This window comes from Doryrhamphus excisus, linkage group LG6 (genome assembly GCF_037039965.1).
Source record: "Doryrhamphus excisus strain RoL-2023G ecotype Guam linkage group LG6, RoL_Dexc_Guam_v1.1, whole genome shotgun sequence".
Classification (NCBI taxonomy): Eukaryota; Metazoa; Chordata; class Actinopteri; order Syngnathiformes; family Syngnathidae; genus Doryrhamphus; species Doryrhamphus excisus.
In genome coordinates this window covers 8,768,060-8,788,164 of record NC_136362.1, presented here as the reverse complement: position 1 = coordinate 8,788,164, position 20,105 = coordinate 8,768,060, and the positions used below count along the sequence as shown (strand labels likewise).

The window sequence follows — 20,105 nt, the reverse complement described above, 5'->3', positions numbered from 1 at the left end:
TTTCTTCTCATAAATTATTATTATTCTCATAAAAAAAAACATTTTATTCTTGAAATCTCAGATGTTATTTTTTTAAATGTGGCCTTAATACTCAGCTTTAATTTTGACAGCCCTACTAAAAATTTGCCTTATTTTTAAAACAAAAAAATGAGCTGTGGTCGGAATACGCCCCCCCCCGGGGCGGCACTTTGGGTACACCCGTCCTTTCATATGACAATATAAAACGAAGCACAGGTGGAGCCTGAGCTCGGATGCACCTTACTGCATTATTTACATTTTATTTGATCTTATTAGAACGATGCAACACACTCTTTTCCCCGGCATCGCAAAGAAGCAAAAAAAAAACAAGACCAAGAAGTGCTGTTGGTTGATCACGAGTTCAGAAATCTGGATTTAAAAAAAAAAAAAAACATGTAAAAACCTTTTTTTTTTTTTTTTTGTAAATGTGCGGAAATATCTCCAGAACGACAAGATCAACTATGTACACAAATATGTCTTCTACTGTATATTACTACACATGTTACTGCGTTTACCACGCCAGTACTCTCTCTCTCCTCTATCTTCTACAAGCCGACACAATGAAGGAAGCAGCTTATTGGTCGATCTGAGGAACACTTTAAATATCCTTCAGCTGTACTGTAAAATGTCAAAAGTGTCCCGTAAAATGAGAAAGCGGATGGGAAAGCAGAAATAAATAAAAAAAAAAATAAAAAAAAAAAAAGTCCTGTTTTGTCCCGTGTTGGAATACTGCTGAGTGTGAGGAGGTCAGTAAGCCACTTCATCAACGTTCTTTTTGTTCAAGACGGACAAAAAAAAAAAAAAAAGTGAGGTTTTTCCGTATCCTCGTCTGTGATGTTGGCCGTGGGACGAGATGGAAGGACACTTTTTGTCTTTCTCTCTTTGCCAAGGGAGGGGGGCAGGAGTCTAGAGGAGTTTAGCAGCCTTCTTGTATGTTTCACAGTTGAATCTTTTCTCCACACTATAGGAGATTTAGATATATTTTTATATATTTTTTTATATATATATATATATATGTACAGTACGTCATGGATAATTCCGACAGGAGCTTCTGTGTACAAAAGGCGCCCCCCCCTCCCCTGGGGGGGGGGCAGGGGTACGCACTGTAGTGTGTGTGTTTGTGGCATGAGAGATCCTGAGATACGCATGGAGGGAGAGTGATACAAGTGTTGGTGTATTAGATATAGATAAGTATAAAAAAAAGACAAGAAAAGTATACATATGTAAGCGTTTTTTTTTTTTTTTTTAGGGGGGTCGGTTAGGAGGGGCTGGAGCGCGGCAGCGCCAGTATCCGTCCGTTGCTCTTGCCCCCGTTCATGTGCGCGAAGGGGATGTGGTGCTCCTCGTAGCTGCCCCCGCGCAGCCCCACCGAGGAGCCCTCGTCCCTGTCCAGACACTGCTCCCGCTGGGAGTAGGACGACGGGTCCAGAGGGATGCTCTCCATGTTCTCCATGTCCAGGTCGAAGTCCTCGCTCTCGGGGGGTTTGTTCTCGTCGCTGTAGAAGAAGGAGCGCTCCCGGAAGGACGGGTGCAGGTCGTCGCGGAGCATTTCGATGATTTCCTGGAAGGTGGGACGCATCTTGGGGTTGTACTGCCAGCACATCTGCATCAGGTTGTGTCTGCTCGGACGGATGGAAGACGACAACACGGATTCAGACCAGCGTTCCGGAAAGACACCGGGGTCCGTTTTTACTCACAGTCTGTCTGCGCAGTTGTCGGGGCGGTCCAGGTAGCCCCCGTCCATCACGAACTTCAGCACCTGCTCGTTGGACAGGCCTTGGTAAGGCTGCTCAGCCAGTGTGCTGATTTCCCACAGCACCACCCCAAACGACCTACAGGGGGCAGCGGAGACAACGCTTTCATTGGCCTGATGCTGGTTTATTATTGGAAACAATAAACAAGCAACATTATCGCACTGGTTGTTAGCATGCTAATGTTAGCATTGCTAGCATGCCAACATTAGCATAGTAGCATCTTTAGCTCTTTTCATGACTAGACAGTTAGCACTATCATATCATGCTAGGTGTTAGCATGTTAGCATTACTAGCATGCTAACATTAGCATAGTAGCATCTTTAGCTCTTTTCATGACTAGACACTTAGCACTATCATGCTAGATGTTAGCATGTTAGCATTACTAACATGCTAACATTAGCATAGTAGCATCTTTAGCTCTTTTCATGACTAGACACTTAGCACTATCATGCTAGGTGTTAGCATGTTAGCATTACTAGCATGCTAACATTAGCATAGTGGCATCTTTAGCTCTTTTCATGACTAGACACTTAGCACTATCATGCTAGGTGTTAGCATGTTAGCATTACTAGCATGCTAACATTAGCATAGTAGCATCTTTAGCTCTTTTCATGACTAGACACTTAGCACTATCATGCTAGGTGTTAGCATGTTAGCATTACTAGCATGCTAACATTAGCATAGTAGCATCTTTAGCTCTTTTCATGACTAGACACTTAGCACTATCATGCTAGGCGTTAGCATTACTAGCATGCTAATATTAGCATAGTAGCATCTTTAGCTGTTTTCATGACTAGACACTTAGCACTATCATGCTAGGCGTCAGCATTACTAGCATGATAACATTAGCATAGTAGCATCTTTAGCTCTTTTCATGACTAGACACTTAGCACTATCATGGTAGGCGTTAGCATTACTAACATGCCAACATTAGCATAGTAGCATCTTTAGCTCTTTTCATGACTGGACACTTATGAGCACTTAGCACTATCATGCTAGGTGTTAGCATGTTAGCATTACTAGCATGCTAACATTAGCATAGTAGCATCTTTAGCTCTTTTCATGACTGGTCACTTATGGACACTTAGTACTATCATGCTAGGTGTTAGCATGTTAGCATTACTAGCATGCTAATGATGACTCATGCTGCATGATAGGCTTTTTTAGCTGTAGTATATGAGAAGGTTTTTTTCTATCTATTTGTTAGCATAGGTCCTGTGATTGGCTGGCCACCAGTCCAGGGTGTACCCCGCCTCTCGCCCAAAGACAGCTGGGATAGGCTCCAGCATGCCCGCGACCCTCATAAGGATAAGCGGTATTGAAAACGGGTGGAAGTAAGCATAGGTTAGGTTTTAGCGTGTGGGTGTAAATAAGCGTGTCGCCCACCAGCAGTCTGAATGCGCGGTGAAGACGCCATCTTTGAGAGACTCTGGCGCCATCCACCTGACGGGCAGAAGGCCTTTGCCGCCTTTCCTGTAGTAGTCCGTCTCGTAGATGTCTCTGGTCATGCCGAAGTCTACCAGGAAGACAAAAGAAGGTTAGAATGGAGTGTTTTTCTTACACGCCGTATGAGGTAAAAAAAAAAACAAAAAACAAAAAAAAAAACACCTCCTATTTTGACGGTGAGATCTTGAGCCACCATGCAGTTTCTGGCAGCGAGGTCTCTGTGCACAAACTTCTTGGCGTTGAGGTAGGCCATGCCGTCGGCGATCTCAGCCGCCATTTGTATCATCTCCTTCAGCGTGGGAGGCGGACGGCCCGGGTTGTTCTGAGGGACACGTTTTCCTCATTAGATCACCAAGTTCGAGTTAGCAACATACAGTAGATGACATCGACGAGGGAACGTTACCTCGGCATCGGGCCGGAGCGAGCGCAGGTAGCTCTTCAGGTCTCCGTGGGTCATCAGCTCCATCACCACCAGGGTGGGCTGGCCCTTGGACACCACGCCCAGCAGACGCACCTAATAAACAATAAATGAAGAAGCAGAAGATAAAACAAACAACAGTCCAGAAAATGACACTTAAGACACGGTGCGACTTCCTCTGTGGGCAGGCCGAGTCGCTACAGCAGGGGTCCCAAACAGGCGGCCCGCGGGCCAAATGTGGCCCGCAGGACACTACTTTGAGGCCCCCGCATGGTATGAAAGTTTAATGTTAGTTTGATATGGATGCTGTATGGTATCATGTACCCAGAAAAAAATATTACGTTTAATTAATGTTCATGTTAAAGGTTAAATAACTGTTAATAGTTATCCTCCCTATCTGTGTGGAAGTGGTAAGTTTTTGGCTATTTAAGTTTAAAGGAAATAACTTTGAAGGCTACCGTTTAGGTCGCTAGCTCGCTAGTTTGCGAGTTAGCATGTGTCTCGAGACCCTGCAGTTGCGCAATATGTTGTAAATAAAAAAAAGTATAAATGTGACTATAGTCGTGTTTTGTCATGTCTACAGGGCTCTAATAATGCTTTGTTCATTTTAATCTGAAAAAAAGCATTTGTCTACCCACCAACTATATGTGGTTTCTTAAGTTTTTATTATTATTATTATTATTATTATTATTATATTTATTACTGATTGATTTTCTTTATTCTTGATTTGTTTATTTATATTTCATCTTATTTTGTGTAGAAAAATAAAAAGTAAACCTGATGCGGCCCAGCCTTGCCCAGACCCTAGCTCCAGTGGCCCCCCAGGTAAATTGAGTTTGAGACCCCTGCGCTACAGGCTGGCCCCACCCACCAAGCCTGGACCTGACGCTCCATCATTCATTCATTTTCTACCGCTTTTTCCTCATGGTGCTGGAGCCTATCCCAGCTGTCTTTAGGCTAGAGGCGGGGTACACCCTGGACTGGTGGCCAGCCAATCACAGGGCACATATAGACAAACAACCATTCACACTCACATTCATACCTATGGACAATTTGGAGTCGCTAATTAACCTAGCATGTTTTTGGAATGTGGGAGGAAACCGGAGTACCCGGAGAAAACCCACGCATGCACAGGGAGAACATGCAAACTCCACACAGGGATGCCTGAGAGTGGAATTGAACGCTGGTCTCCTAGCTGTGAGGTCTACGCGCTAACCACTCGACCGCTGTGCCGCCCACACTCCATCATTTCACATAAAAAGTGTCCTTCAAAGATGGCTTACCACGTGGTGACAGCTGAAAGCTTTCATGACCGAGGCTTCATTGAGGAACTCGATCCTCTCTCTCAGGCTCGCCGACTCGTTGACCGTCTTCACGGCCACGCGGGTGTCGCCCTCGCCCTTGATGATGTCCCTGGCGATGCCCTCGTACACCATGCCGAAGGAGCCTTGACCCAGCTCCCGCTTGATGTTGATCTTCTCCCGCGCCACCTCCCACTCGTCCTCCTCGTACACTGCGCGGCACACACATCAGTCAAACCACGAGAGCGTGGCGTTTACGACGCTTCGGATGACTTACTGTCATTAGCGCTTAGGTACTCTGGGTTGGAGGAGGCGTAGATGGGACCGCTCGGCCCTTGTGTTTGACTGGAAGACAGGAAAAGCGGCAACCAATCAGGATCGTTACAAAGAGACGGGAACAATAACGAAAACCAAGGAAGTCCTACTTCTTCTTGAACATCACAAATCCCGCCATGGCCACACACAGCAACAGAACCAGGCAGATGACCGGCCCGATCACAATCTTAGCGATGTTGAGGGGATCTCCTGTGAAGGCAGACTATGAGACGCGACACACAAAGAAGTCCAAGTCCGATCTTTGCTTTCACTTACTGGCATCCTGCACGTAGAAGTAAGTGGGCTCGGTCCAGGATCCGTTCCCGGCCAGTGAGGTGGCACGGATCCTCACCGTGTAGTTCCCCGAATGCATGACTCTCAGCTTGCAGCCGCGCGTGGCTTTGTACATGTTCCTGGAAACGCAGTGGTGCTGTTCCTGGACGAGGCGTGACAAAAATACGACTCTTTATCGGAGCGTCTAGCGACTGAGGACGTGCCTCTGGCGATGCGTTCCTCACCTCGCTGTCTCCGATGCGCTTGTAGTGGACCTCGTACAGGATGATCATTCCGTTGGGGGTGGCGGGCTCCTGCCACGCCATGTGCACGGTCATGTCGGACACCTCGTAAGTGATGGCGCCCAGGATGTCGTCTGCTTTGTCTGCGGCCATGACAGAAGACACGCCATGAGACGGCCATAATTGGAAAGGGATGCTTATTTTCTAAAATGTGAATATGCAGGAAATAGCAGCCATATGTTACCCAATATAGCAGACATCATAAGAAAAAATAAGACATAGAAAATGTGTTTACCACCTTCTAATCATTAGAGCCCTCTAGACATTAAATAGCACCCCTACAGTCACCCTCACACTTCTATTACCCAATGCAATAAACATAATAATAGAAAATACGACATGTAAGACATATAACTGTTTACCACCTTCCAAATACACTTTTTAACATTAGTAGAGCCCTCTAGACATGAAATAGCACCCCTATAGTCACCCTCACACTTCTATTACCCAATGCAGTAAACATAATAATAGAAAATACGACATGTAAGACATATAAAAACTGTTTACCACCTTCCAAATACACTTTTTAACATTAGTAGAGCCCTCTAGACATTAAATAGCACCCCTACAGTCACCCTCGCACTTCTATTACCCAATGCAGTAAACATAATAGAAAATACGACATGTAAGACGTACAAAAACTGTTTACCACCTTCCAAATACACTTTTTAACATTAGTAGAGCCCTCTAGACATGAAATAGCACCCCTATAGTCACCCTCACACTTCTATTACCCAATGCAGTAAACATAATAATAGAAAATACGACATGTAAGACGTACAAAAACTGTTTACCACCTTCCAAATACACTTTTTAACATTAGTAGAGCCCCCTAGACATGAAATAGCACCCCTATAGTCACCCTCACACTTCTATTACCAATGCAGTAAACATAATAATAGAAAATACGACATGTAAGACATATAAAAACTGTTTACCACCTTCCAAATACACTTTTTAACATTAGTAGAGCCCTCTAGACATTAAATAGCACCCCTACAGTCACCCTCACACTTCTATTACCCAATGCAGTAAACATAATAGAAAATATGACATGTAAGACATATAAAAACTGTTTACCACCTTCCAAATACACTTTTTAACATTAGTAGAGCCCTCTAGACATGAAATAGCACCCCTATAGTCACCCTCACACTTCTATTACCCAATGCAGTAAACATAATAATAGAAAATACAACATGTAAGACATATAAAAACTGTTTACCACCTTCCAAATACACTTTAACATTAGTAGAGCCCTCTAGACATTAAATAGCACCCCTATAGTCACCCTCACACTTCTATTACCCAAAGTAGTAAAAATAATAATAGAAAATACGACATGTAAGACATATAAAAACTGTTCACCACCTTCCAAATACAATTTTTAACATTAGTAGAGCCCTCTAGACATGACATAGCACCCCTATAATGACTTTGGCTTATAGCCTATTAGCCAATATAGTAGGCATAATAATAAGAATGAGAAATTTCAGATGTGAATAAATTCATGCATTCATGTGTGGAAGACAGGAAGTGACATCAGCGGTTCAGAGCTACTAAACGGCGTACCTTCAGGCATGGTGCGGGCGCTGACGTAGGCCGCCATGCTGCAGCGGGCCGGGTCGCTGGGGTGGTTGCAGGCGTGGATTTCGATCTGGTAGCTGGTGAAGTGACGCAGATTGGAGATGACGGTGGACTCCTTGGCGTGCACGGTGACCACCGTCTTGGTGCTCTCGAACGTCTCCTCATCGTCGGGGGTGTGCGTGCCCGCCGGCCTGCCTGAAGCCGTGGTGGGTAACGGGTGCGTCTGGTTGGCGACGCCCATCACGGCACGCCGCTGTCTGGAGCGCCTGTGGTGCAGAAGGAGGAACGTCAAGATTAAGATTAAGATATGCCTTTATTCGTCCCTCAGTGGGGAAATTTGTATTGCACAGCAGCAAGAGTACAGAGTCAGTTAGCAGTACAAAAAAAGTACTACATGTAAGACATATAAAACAGTTTACCACCTTCCAAATGCACTTTTAACATTAGTGGAGCCCTCTAGACATTAAATAGCACCCCTATAGTCACCCTCACACTTCTATTACCCAATGCAGTAAACATAATAAAAGTAAATACGACATGTAAGACATATAATAACTGTTTGCCACCTTCCAAATACATTTTTTAACATTAGTAGAGCCCTGTAGACATGAAATAGCATCCCTATAGTCACCCTCACACTTCTATTACCCAATGCAGTAAACATAATAAAAGTAAATACGACATGTAAGACATATAATAACTGTTTACCACCTTCCAAATACACTTTTTAACATTAGTGGAGCCCTCTAGACATTAAATAGCACCCCTATAGTCACCCTCACACTTCTATTACCCAATGCAGTAAACATAATAATAGAAAATACGACATTTAAGACATATAAAAACTGTTTATCACCGTCCAAATACACTTTTCAACATTAGTAGAGCCCTCTAGACATGAAATAGCACCCCTATAGTCACCCTCACACTTCTATTACCCAATGCAGTAAACATAATAAAAGTAAATACGACATGTAAGACATATAAAAACTGTTTATCACCTTCCAAATACACTTTTCAACATTAGTAGAGCCCTCTAGACATTAAATAGCACCCCTATAGTCACCCTCACACTTCCATTACCCAATGCAGTAAACATAATAAAAGTAAATACGACATGTAAGACATATAATAACTGTTTACCACCTTCCAAATACACTTTTTAACATTAGTGGAGCCCTCTAGACATTAAATAGCACCCCTATAGTCACCCTCACACTTCTATTACCCAATGCAGTAAACATAATAATGGAAAATACGACATGTATGACATATAATTGTCAAGTAAGTGTTGACATGTTGTGTTTGCGTCTTACTTCATCTCAAAGACTTCGTTGTGGAGGTAGTTCTCAAACGTCTTGCGGTACTCCAACTCCTCCTTCTCCTTCTTCAGCTCTTTGTCCGTCTTGGGGCAGGCGCAGCACCGAGTCCCTGGGCCCTGCTCCTCTGTTTGGTTCCACTTTTGCTCCTCGTCGCTGTCCACCTGAGTGGGAACTCGTGATGGCAGCTTCATGCCTGAGCGGATGGAAGAGACAACGGCGTTACAAAAACAAACACACACACACACGCCTGGGAGGCGGGGGTCGCGCGGGGGGGGGGGCAAGTGACAAGTACTGCTGATGAATTACAAGAGACACCACGTCCCTTCGAGTTCTTCATGGCAGCCATGATGACCCTGATAACAACACTTCTGCTTACCCATCACCTGGGCTGCACACCTTGTTCACAATGTTTACACTGCACAATACATACTGGTACATACTAGTACATAGTAGTATACAGTAGTACACAGTAGGGATGCAAATCACTGGTGGTAGTCCATTCCATATGCACCCATATACTATATCACTTTATTTACACATAAGTACTACTTACCTCGTACTTCGGTCTGTGACAAAAAAATTAAATTAATTTAAATTAAATTAAATGACTAAAAAAAATGAAAAACTATTTTTTATTAAATTAAAAAAAAAGAAAAAAATCACTTAAATTATATTAGAAAGGCAGGAAGTGAACAAATGTAACAGTTACTGATTGTAAAAAGTACCAGATGGAGGGGTAGGATTTAATAAGCTTTGCTTCTTCCTACTCCTTTTGGACATGTGGAACTGTGAACTGATTATGTGATGCGTTCAATTGTAATCCAACGCATGTTCAAATCCAATAAAACCATTAAAAAAAATAAAAAATAATTACTAAAAAAAATGAAAAACTATTTTTTTATTAAATTAAAAAAATAGAATAAAAATAACCTAAATTATGTTAGAAAGGCAGGAAGTGAACAAATGTAACAGTTACTGATTGTAAAAAGTAGCAGATGGAGGGGTAGGATTTAATAAGCTTTGCTTCTTCCTACTCCTTTTGGACATGTGGAACTGTGAACTGATTATGTGATGCGTTCAATTGTAATCCGACGCATGTTCAAATCCAATAAAACCATTAAAAAAAATAAAAAATTAATTACTAAAAAAAAATGAAAAACTATTTTTTTATTAAATTAAAAAAATAGAATAAAAATAACCTAAATTATGTTAGAAAGGCAGGAAGTGAACAAATGTAACAGTTACTGATTGTAAAAAGTACCAGATGGAGGGGTAGGATTTAATAAGCTTTGCTTCTTCCTACTCCTTTTGGACATGTGGAACTGTGAACTGATTATGTGATGCATTCAATTGTAATCTGATGCATGTTCAAATCCAATAAACCCATTAAAAAAAAATAAAAAATTAATTACTAAAAAAAATGAAAAACTATTTTTTTATTAAATTATAAAAATAGAATAAAAATAACCTAAATTATGTTAGAAAGGCAGGAAGTGAACAAATGTAACAGTTACTGATTGTAAAAAGTAGCAGATGGAGGGGTAGGATTTAATAAGTTTTGCTTCTTCCTACTCCTTTTGGACATGTGGAACTGTGAACTGATTATGTGATGCATTCAATTGTAATCTGATGCATGTTCAAATGAAATAAAACCATTACCATTACCAAAGTGGCAGCCCAAGTACGCTACGAAAGAGTGTGACTTCCAGTGTAGACAAAAGGCCAGTGAGGTAGTTTTGACAATAAACATGAGGGATGAAAAAGCCGTGTTGCCACAAACATCAGCACGGTACCTTTCTGACAGTAGTCAAACTTGTAGAGCTCGCTGGCCTCCGCCTGGCGTTGACAGAAGACCAGGTAGTGAGTGATGTTGCCGTTGGGGTCGTTGGGGGGCTTCCATTTCAGGATGATCTGGGATGAGGAGTTGGATGAGGAAATGGGGTCCAGCGGTACCGAAGGTTCTGTGGCAGAGGACAGAAGAGGATCCGGTGTCACAATATGGCACAGAACATGGTGGCGGGAGGGGGGGGCGACATAACCAATTTCCATGTTATAGCAGTATGAACAGATTAGATATACAAGTCAGACATCTGAGTGGGTGATAAAATAGAGGATCTTTGACAGGTGCTAGCCTGCAGTGCTGTGTTTCCGTACTGACAGCTGTGAGGATGAAGGGTGGTGGCAAGGGGGGGTGTTGTCAGGACTATTTGAACCACCGGTCCAACCGCATTATTCCTTACGACGGTGCTGGCCTTCTGGCAAGGCATGCCGCTCTTAAACGACACTGGAACCTTGGACCGTGGAGGGCGGAGGTGGCAGGTGATTACCACCCTTCTCTTGGCATGGCCGCTCCAATGAAAAAGCTTGCTTTGTTTCTTGGCAGCGGCCAATGACAGGTCTCGTGTAAAAGAAGATGTAATGAAGGGTACGCGGAACAATTCAGGTGATTTTTTTTTACGAGAAGCACCTTGTCAGTGCATCTGTCATCATGTGTGGGGAGTGACACATGCTAACTGATAGCATCCATCCATCCATCTATCGTCCTGGAACTCCTCCCCACTGAGGCATCCTGACCAGATGCCCGAGCCGCCTCATGTGGCTCCTCTCAATGCCCAGGAGCAACGCTTCTACTCCGGGTTTTCTTCCGGATGACGGTGCTTGACACCTTATCTGTAAGGGATAGCCCCAGCCACCCTACGGAATAAAACTTTGTCTGCTTCCACCAGCCACCTTGTCATAGGTGAGGGTAGATGATTTGGTTCTGGAGGAAAATTCTTGCTAAAAATACAGCATGTCTTGCATAATCAATAATTTAAGTAATTAAAGTATTGATTATTTAAATTAAATTAAATTAAATTAAATTAAATTAAATTAAATTAAATTAAATTAAATTAAATTAAATTAAATTAAATTAAATTAAATTAAATTAAATTAAATTAAATTAAATTAAATTAAATTAAATTAAATTAAATTCATTCATTCATTTTCTACCGCTTTTCCTCACAAGGGTCGCGGGGGGTGCTGGAGCCTATCCCAGCTGTCTATGGGCGAGAGGCGGGGTACACCCTGGACTGGTCGCCAGCCAATCCCAGGGCACATATAGACAAACAACCATTCACACTCACATGGAGGAAAATTCTTGCTAAAAATACAGCATGTCTTGCATAATCAACAATTTAAGTAATTAAAGTATTAATTATTTATTTAAAGTAATTTAATTTAAAGTAATTTAAAGTAATTTAAAGTAATTTAAAGTAATTTAATTTAATTTAATTTAATTTAATTTAATTTAATTTAATTTAATTTAATTTAATTTAATTTAATTTAATTTAATATTTAATTTAATTTAATTTAATTTAATTTAATTTAATTTAATTTAATTTAATTTAAATTTAATTTTCTACCGCTTTTCCTAACAAGGGTCACGGGGGGTGCTGGAGCCTATCCCAGCTGTCTTTGGGCGAGAGGCGGGGTACACCCTGGACTGGTGGCCAGCCAATCACAGGGCACATATAGACAAACAACCATTCACACTCACATTCATACCTATGGACAATTTGGAGTCGCCAATTAATGGAAAAGTGTGATTTTAAGATAGATAGTACTGTCTTTTAAGAAGATACAGTGTCATAAAGATGCTAGCCTAATAACATATGGAATGTATTATCCTCGCTAAAGAATCGTGGCGTGGGAGTGATTTTCTTTCATCTTACTGGTGGCGTTGGTGCGCACGTAGATGATGTCGCTCTTGGCACCGTTGACCTGGTGCTCATCGGAGGCGGAAAGCTGTGTCTTCACCATGATGGCGTACTGCGTCCAGGGCTTCAGCGGCAGGATGAGGTGACCCGGCTCAAAATGATCCCTGTCGCCTTCGGTGGAGCGCGGCGGAGGGTCTACATCTGCGATGACCCAGCTGTTGGATCCGCAGGCGTCCTGCCCGTCAAACTCCGTCACGTTCTGAAAGGGTCTTTCGAGGAGGAAAAAAAATACACTTGATGAGGCTGTTGGACAGGATAAGACACAAAAATCATCCATCTTGGGTCCTAAATATGCCTCACAAACGTTCAAAACACTAAATATCTCAGAAAACTTGTATTATGAAGGGAGAAAAACATCCAAACCTCCATGGTCCTGTGTGAAAACATAACATAAATTAGACCAGGGGTGTCAAACACGCGGCCCGTGGGCCAAATGTGGCCCGCAGGACACTAGTTTGAGGCCCCCGCCTTGATACAAAAGTTTAATGTTAGTGTGGCCCGCGCAAGTTTGATATGGATGCTGTATGGTATCATGTACCCGGAAAAAATTATTACGTTTGATTAATGTTCATGTTAAAGGTTAAATAACTTAATAGTTATCCTCCCTATCCGTGTGGAAGTGGTAAGTTTTTGGCTGTTTAAGTTTAAAGGAAATAACTTGAAGGCTACCGTTTAGGTCGCTAGCTCTCTAGTTTGCGAGTTAGCATGTGTCTCAAGACCCTGCAGTTGCGCAGTATGTTGTAAATAAAAAAAAGTATAAATATGACTATAGTTGTGTTTTGTCATGTCTACAGGGCTCTAATAATGTTTTGTTCATTTTAATCTGAAAAGAATAATTTGTCTACCCACCAACTATATGTGGTTTCTTAAGTTTTTATTATTTGCTGATTTATTATTATTATTATTATATTTATTTATTTATTACTGATTGATTGATTTTCTTTATTCTTGATTTGTTTATTTCTTTTGTATCTTATTTTGTGTAGAAAAATTAAAAATTAAGATATTTGAGAACAGTGGAATGTTTTATCAGAGCTTTTATTGTAGAAAATCGGAACCAAAGCACTGAAAAAGTTTGTATATTTTTCTGCACGGTGGACTAGTGGTTAGCACGCAGACCTCACAGCTAGGAGACCAGTGTTCAATGCCACCCTCGGCTATCTCTGTGTGGAGTTTACATGTTCTCCCCGTGCATGTGTAGTTTTTTCTCCGGGTACTCCGGTTTCCTCCCACATTCCAAAAACATGCTAGGTTAATTAGCGACTCCAAATTGTCCATAGGTATGAATGTGAGTGTGAATGGTTGTTTGTCTATATGTGCCCTGTGATTGGCTGGCCGCCAGTCCAGGGTGTACCCCGCCTCTCGCCTCAAGACAGCTGGGATAGGCTCCAGCACTTATGAATGAATGAGATCTATCAGTGTGGAAATGGTTATAAAGCCATTTTTTTAAAGCTTTGGGACTCCAGCCAACCACAGTGAGAGCCATTATCCACAATGAACCTTCCCAGGAATTTCTGGCCAACCGAAAATGAGAACATCAGGTCATCTGTTGGTGACCTCAAGATGAAAGCAACTTGGCTTCTGCAGCAGGACAATGACCCAAAACACACCAGGAAGTCCACCAAAGAAAAAATTAAGTCATGGTTCCTATTGAGATGCTGTGGAGGCTGAATTACAACAATTCCTCCACAGCGCTGCTGGAAGAGACTCATTGCAGTTTATCACCAAGGTTTGATTTCACTTGTTGTCGCTAAGGTTAGCCTAAGCACTTATTAGCATTTTTGCTAGATTCCACTTGGGAACGTGAGAAGAACTTACGCCTCTTTGTACAGCACCATGAAGCCCAGCAGGTCTCGAAAGTCTGGGGGCCAGAAGGCCTCCCACTTGATCATGATCTTATCGCTCATGGTGCGGATCTGAGTGAACTTCAGCACGTGGTTCTCACCTGGCAACACAAATTGTAGACCATGAGGGGAAGACGGATACAGGAGATGATCCCAGTAAGGATGTAGATGAGGAGGAGGACTTCACCAAAACACCATGTAGGGGAGCATCCGCCCGTGTGCTAACTCTACCAGTCCAAAGCAGCGCATATGCTCTTCTCTTTACATTAGCGTACATAGAGTAAATATAAATATGTAAAAGAACAATCCACTAAAAAACACATCTGTGTTTGACATGGAAGAACACCAAAGAGCAGACATGAAGAGCTAACAAACAAAATGGCGATGCTAATAAAAGATCTGTAAACACAGGCCAGGTCAGGGAAACGACTGCATTTGCATCTGCGCTGTGTCGCCGTGGCAACTTACACGAGGCCTGGTCCCCGTTGGTTTTGGACGCAATGTCGTTCTTGCGGTCCTTGGTGCCGGTCACCTCCTCCATCTTGCGTATCTCGGACATGCAGAGCTTGGAGTTGTAGTGGAAGAACATGCGGCCCTGGAGAATGCTCAGCTTGTGCTTGGACCAGTCCCACAGCTGCCGCAGGTTCTGGTTGTCCAGGGCGTAGAAGGAGTAATTGCTGGGGAATGGAAACCATCATTGATCGGTGTGCCGAAGCCTTAAAGCAGGGGTCTCAAACGTGCGGCCCGGGATAAGACACAAAAATAAGACACAAAAATCATCCATCTTGGGTCCTAAATATGCCTCACAAACGTTCAAAACACTAAATATCTCAGAAAACTTTTATTATGAAGGGAGAAAAACATCCAAACCTCCATGGTCCTGTGTGAAAACATAACATAAATTTGACCAGGGGTCTCAAACACGCGGCCCGCGGGCCAAATGTGGCCCGCAGGACACTAGTTTGAGGCCCCCGCCTTGATATGAAAGTTTAATGTTAGTTTGATATGGATGCTGTATGGTATCATGTACCCAGAAAAAATGATGACGTTTGATTAATGTTCATGTTAAAGGTTAAATAACTGTTAATAGTTATCCTCCCTATCCGTGTGGAAGTGGTAAGTTTTTGGCTGTTTAAGTTTAAAGGAAATAACTTGAAGGCTACCGTTTAGGTCGCTAGCGCTCTAGTTTGCGAGTTAGCATGTGTCTCAAGACCCTGCAGTTGCGCAATATGTTGTAAATAAAAAAGGAGTATAAATGTGACTATAGTCGTGTTTTGTCATGTCTACAGGGCTCTAATAATGCTTTGTTCATTTTAATGTGAAAAAAATAATTTGTCTACCCACCAACTATATGTTTTTATTATTTGTCGTTTTATTATTATTATATTTATTTATTTATTACTGATTGATTGATTTTCTTTATTCTTGATTTGTTTATTTATTTTTCATCTTATTTTGTGTAGAAAAATTAAAAGTAGATATGAATGTTTTATCAGAGCTTTAGTTATATTTTTTATATAAGTTTATTTTATTTTTCTGTTTTTAATAAATGCATTTTTTTTTTTTTTTTTTTGAAAACCTAATGCGGCCCAGTCTCGCCCAGACCCTAGCTCCAGTGGCCCCCCAAGTTAATTGAGTTTGAGACCCCTGCTTTACAACCTGACCTCTGAAAAGAATCGAGAATCATTAGGAACCGGAATCGTTCAAATTCAAACAATACCCAATCCGAGCTGAAAACTATCAATGTCATTTTTGGTAATTATCTAACACATTGAAGCAAAGTTGATCAATAACAAGTAATGGTGGGGGGGTGTTGTATTCATAACAAACATGGCGAGGACACTCGGGGTAATTCGGTCGACTCACCCGATTTCCGTCTCCTCCCCGCGAATGATGCGGAGCTTGCGAAAGAAGGACAGTGATACGAGGGCATAGGACCGTCGCACCGTCATGTATCCGGTGATCTCCTCCAGTTGGCCCAGACTGGCCTCCAGTTCCGCTGCTATGTTGTCTGTCGCAAAACACACGCGAGACGTGAGGGAATCAATCATTCGCTGGAGTCGCTGCGGAAAAAAAAAAACGACTCCTTACTTCCTCCACGCAGGTTGATGACCAGACTGCCGTTGAGGATGGTGCAGCCTCTCAGCGCCTGAGCCGCCGTGACCGAGTCCACAGTCTTTAGGCCCATGCACACCTTTGGACAGAGGCCGGCACACGGTGTACAGTTCAGTCTGGAGGAACACAGAAACAAATCATGGTTACCCGGTAATTCACCAGCGGACACCACCGCACCCTGGTCCCTGGAGGCGGTGGACACCTTTAAACCCATCCCTGCATCACACCACGGCACGGTGGACACACATGTTCCCACTGCCCTGGGCATGGCACGTTTTGTGTTTGTCCGCCACGACGCGCTCCCGTGGGACTTTACGCCCACCCTATGACGGACCATACAGGGTCCTGGAGCACGGTGACAAGTATTTTGTTTTGGACATGGGCGGCCGACGGAGACTGTCTCGGTAGAACGGCTGAAGGTTGCGCTGGTGGACGACGCCCAACCCCTGACACTGTCGTAGGCCCCCGCTCCCTGGCAAGGCGCCCCCTGCTGGGCCATGCATGCCGACCCCCGCGTGGACGATCCCGTCCCCCTTCACCACACCCTTATCCCCTGCGGCAAGCAGTGCGCACACGGCGCGGCCGTGCGGTTGTCCCCGCATGCACGGACGGTTTTGACTATGGGTGAATTCTGCAGGGGGGGCTTGTGTAGTGGTAGGTTACCGGGACATAATTCACCCGGTAATTCACCAGCGCAACCGGACGCCACCGCACCCTGGTCCGACGCCCTACAGAGGTCCACCCTGCAGGAGGCGGTGGACACCTTTAAACCCATCCCTGCATCACACCACGGTACGGTGGACCCATATGTTCCCACTGCCCTGGGCACGGCACGTTTTGTTTGTCCGCCACGACGCGCACCGTGGGCCTTTTTACGTCCGCCCTATGACGGACCATACGGGGTCCTGGAGCACGGCGACAAGTATTTTGTTTTGGACGACACCCAACCCCTGACACTGGCGGAGCCCCCTTGCCGGGGTAGGCTCCCGCTCCCCGGCAAGGCGCCCCCTGCCAGGCTTGGAATGACGACCCCCGCGTGGACGATCCCGTCCCATTCACCACACCCTTGAGACCCCTGTTGTAATCAGACTGCACTTCCGGAATAACAAACAAAAAACAGATTACCTGGTAATAAACCATTTCTGATTCTGATTAGGGCGGCACGGCGGTCTAGTGGTTAGCGCGCAGACCTCACAGCTAGGACACCAGGGTTGAATTCCACCCTCTGTCATCTCTGTGTGGAGTTTCCATGTTCTCCCCGTGCGTGGGTTTTCTCCGGGTACTCCGGTTTCCTCCCACATTCCAAAAACATGCTAGCTTAATTAGCGACTCCAAATTGTCCATAGGTATGAATGTGAGTGTGAATGGTTGTTTGTCTATATGTGCCCTGTGATTGGCTGGCGATCAGTCCAGGGTGTACCCCGCCTCTCGCCCGAAGACAGCTGGGATAGGCTCCCGCAACCCTCGTGAGGAAAAAGCAGTAGAAAATGAATGATTCTGATTAGGGAATGCCCATATAAGGAAGTCCGGCTCACTGTGATGTCACAGGTGTTAGTGGAAAAAACTATCAAACACCTTTCAGGTGTGCAATGGCATGGTTTAACACCAGAATACAACATTCCAATCACATTTAAGCGGAAAAATCACCAAAAGAGTTTTGCTAAAGCAATTAATTCAAAGTATTAGGAACACTGGACTAAGATAAAGTCTACCATGCATCCATCTACTCTATTCTACTCTATTCTTCTCCCCCACTTGGTTCTCTGTTTTCATGTCGGAGTAAAGCGTCATGAGATAAGTGCTGTTGTGATTTGGCGCTATACAAATACATTCAACCGAACTCCGCCAGCAACCAACAACAGAAGGAAAGGTGATGCCATTTCTCTTTATCTGCCTCTCATCTCTGCTCTCGCCCTCCAACATCCTGTGAGAAATATCAAGCCCATTAAGCGGCGCGGCTAAATGTGTTTGTCTGCCCTTTATTTCGCTCCCTCTCGTTCCAGACGTCTGATTCCAAAGTTCACGTGGTGCGACAGACGCGCGAGAGAGAGTCAAACACACCATCTTGATTCTAATTCAATCTTTTGGAGTCGCCGCTCTAACCCCCCCCCCCCCCCCCCCCCCCCGTTGAAAGCACCTGGCTTACGTAACGTGCTCTCATAACACGTCCATCTCCCGGCACGGAGATGAAATTATTTCCTGAAGAGCCATCTGCACAATCCCATCACTCATAACACGGGGCCAGCTGAAATCCAAAGTACACGACAGCTTTTGTTGCTATTAAAACCAGGATTAGACACCAGTGATGGGTGCTTCTGCTCGGGGTCAGTATGTGGTCTGGCTGCTTTTGTTGAGCATCTTTCCATCTTTCCGACTTCCATATATGGGCATGCCTGGGTACAAGCTGTTAGCTGTACAAACTCATTGGGACCAATCAAAACGAGGCCTGCACTTCTTTGGATGTTATTGTGGGGTCTTTTGTGACCTATCTTGGGGTGATTTTGGTTGGGAAGGTGCGCCACTGGGGTCAGTATTTGGTCTGGCTGATTTTGTTGAGCATCTTTCCTCTTTCCATCTTTCTGACTTCCTTATATGGGCATGCCTGGGTGGGACCAATCAAAATGAGGCCTGCACTTCATTGGATGTTGTTGTGGGGCCTTTTGTGACCTATCTTGGGGTGATTTTGGTTGGGAAGGTGCGCCACTGGAGTCAGTATTTGGTCTGGCTGCTTTTGTTGAACATCTTTCCGACTTCCTTATATGGGCATGCCTGTGTACAAGCTGTTAGCTGTACAAACTCATTGGGACCAATCAAAACGAGGCCTGCACTTCTTTGGATGTTATTGTGGGGCCTTTTGTGACCTATCTTGGGGTGATATTGGTTGGGAAGGTGCGCCACTGGGGTCAGTATTTGGTCTGGCTGCTTTTGTTGAGCATCTTTCCATCTTTCCGACTTCCTTATATGGGCATGCCTGGGTACAAGCTGTTAGCTGTACAAACTCATTGGGACCAATCAAAATGAGGCCTGCACTTCTTTTGATGTTTTTGTGGGGCCTTTTGTGACCTATCTTGGGGTGATTTTGGCTGGGAAGGTGCGCCACTGGGGTCAGTATTTGGTCTGGCTGCTTTTTTGAGCATTTTTCCTCTTTCCGACTTCCTTATATGGGCATGCCTGGGTACAAGCTGTTAGCTGTACAAACTCATTGGGACCAATCAAAATGAGGCCTGCACTAATTTGGATGTTGTTGTGGGGCCTTTTGTGACCTATGTTGGGGTGATTTTGGTTGGGAAGGTGCGCCACTGTGGTCAGTATTTGGTCCGGCTGCTTTTGTTGAGCATCTTTCCTCTTTCCATCTCATGACTTCCTTATATGGGCATGCCTGGGTACAAGCTGTGAGCTGTACAAACTCATTGGGACTGCTTTTGTTGAGCATCTTTCCTCTTCTGTGTTAGAAGCTAACAGGCGATTTTACTGTGACTCCTCCATGAGGCCTACAGACGTCATGCGTAGAAAACAAAGGAGTGCATTGTGGGCCGCCGCTGTGTTGTGTTTGAGATTAATAACAGATTAGAGCAACTAAAACAACAATCTGCTGTACGTAACTGCAGGGCTGGAAGAACACAGCCAAAGGAGAAAGGAGAAAAACATCTTC

The 20,105-nt window shown here is 43.9% G+C and overlaps 1 protein-coding gene across 1 annotated transcript in view; it reads right to left on the bottom strand.

Annotated features, from left to right (window-relative positions):
• Window positions 1–247: 247 nt before the first annotated feature.
• Window positions 248–20,105, bottom strand: part of insra (insulin receptor a) — a 59,708-nt gene continuing 39,850 nt past the window's right edge. Inside the window, exons 4-21 of the mRNA XM_058069135.2 lie at window positions 16,430–16,569; window positions 16,205–16,349; window positions 14,807–15,015; window positions 14,313–14,439; window positions 12,450–12,703; window positions 10,530–10,697; window positions 8,731–8,929; window positions 7,400–7,680; window positions 5,771–5,910; window positions 5,529–5,688; window positions 5,363–5,462; window positions 5,215–5,282; window positions 4,920–5,149; window positions 3,622–3,732; window positions 3,381–3,540; window positions 3,159–3,288; window positions 1,716–1,850; window positions 248–1,637 (exon numbers count right to left, since the gene is read on the bottom strand). Of these exons, the coding sequence (XP_057925118.2) occupies window positions 1,277–1,637; window positions 1,716–1,850; window positions 3,159–3,288; window positions 3,381–3,540; window positions 3,622–3,732; window positions 4,920–5,149; window positions 5,215–5,282; window positions 5,363–5,462; window positions 5,529–5,688; window positions 5,771–5,910; window positions 7,400–7,680; window positions 8,731–8,929; window positions 10,530–10,697; window positions 12,450–12,703; window positions 14,313–14,439; window positions 14,807–15,015; window positions 16,205–16,349; window positions 16,430–16,569 (3,118 nt within the window). The 3' untranslated portion in view covers window positions 248–1,276. The remainder of the gene's footprint in view (window positions 1,638–1,715; window positions 1,851–3,158; window positions 3,289–3,380; window positions 3,541–3,621; window positions 3,733–4,919; window positions 5,150–5,214; window positions 5,283–5,362; window positions 5,463–5,528; window positions 5,689–5,770; window positions 5,911–7,399; window positions 7,681–8,730; window positions 8,930–10,529; window positions 10,698–12,449; window positions 12,704–14,312; window positions 14,440–14,806; window positions 15,016–16,204; window positions 16,350–16,429; window positions 16,570–20,105) is intronic.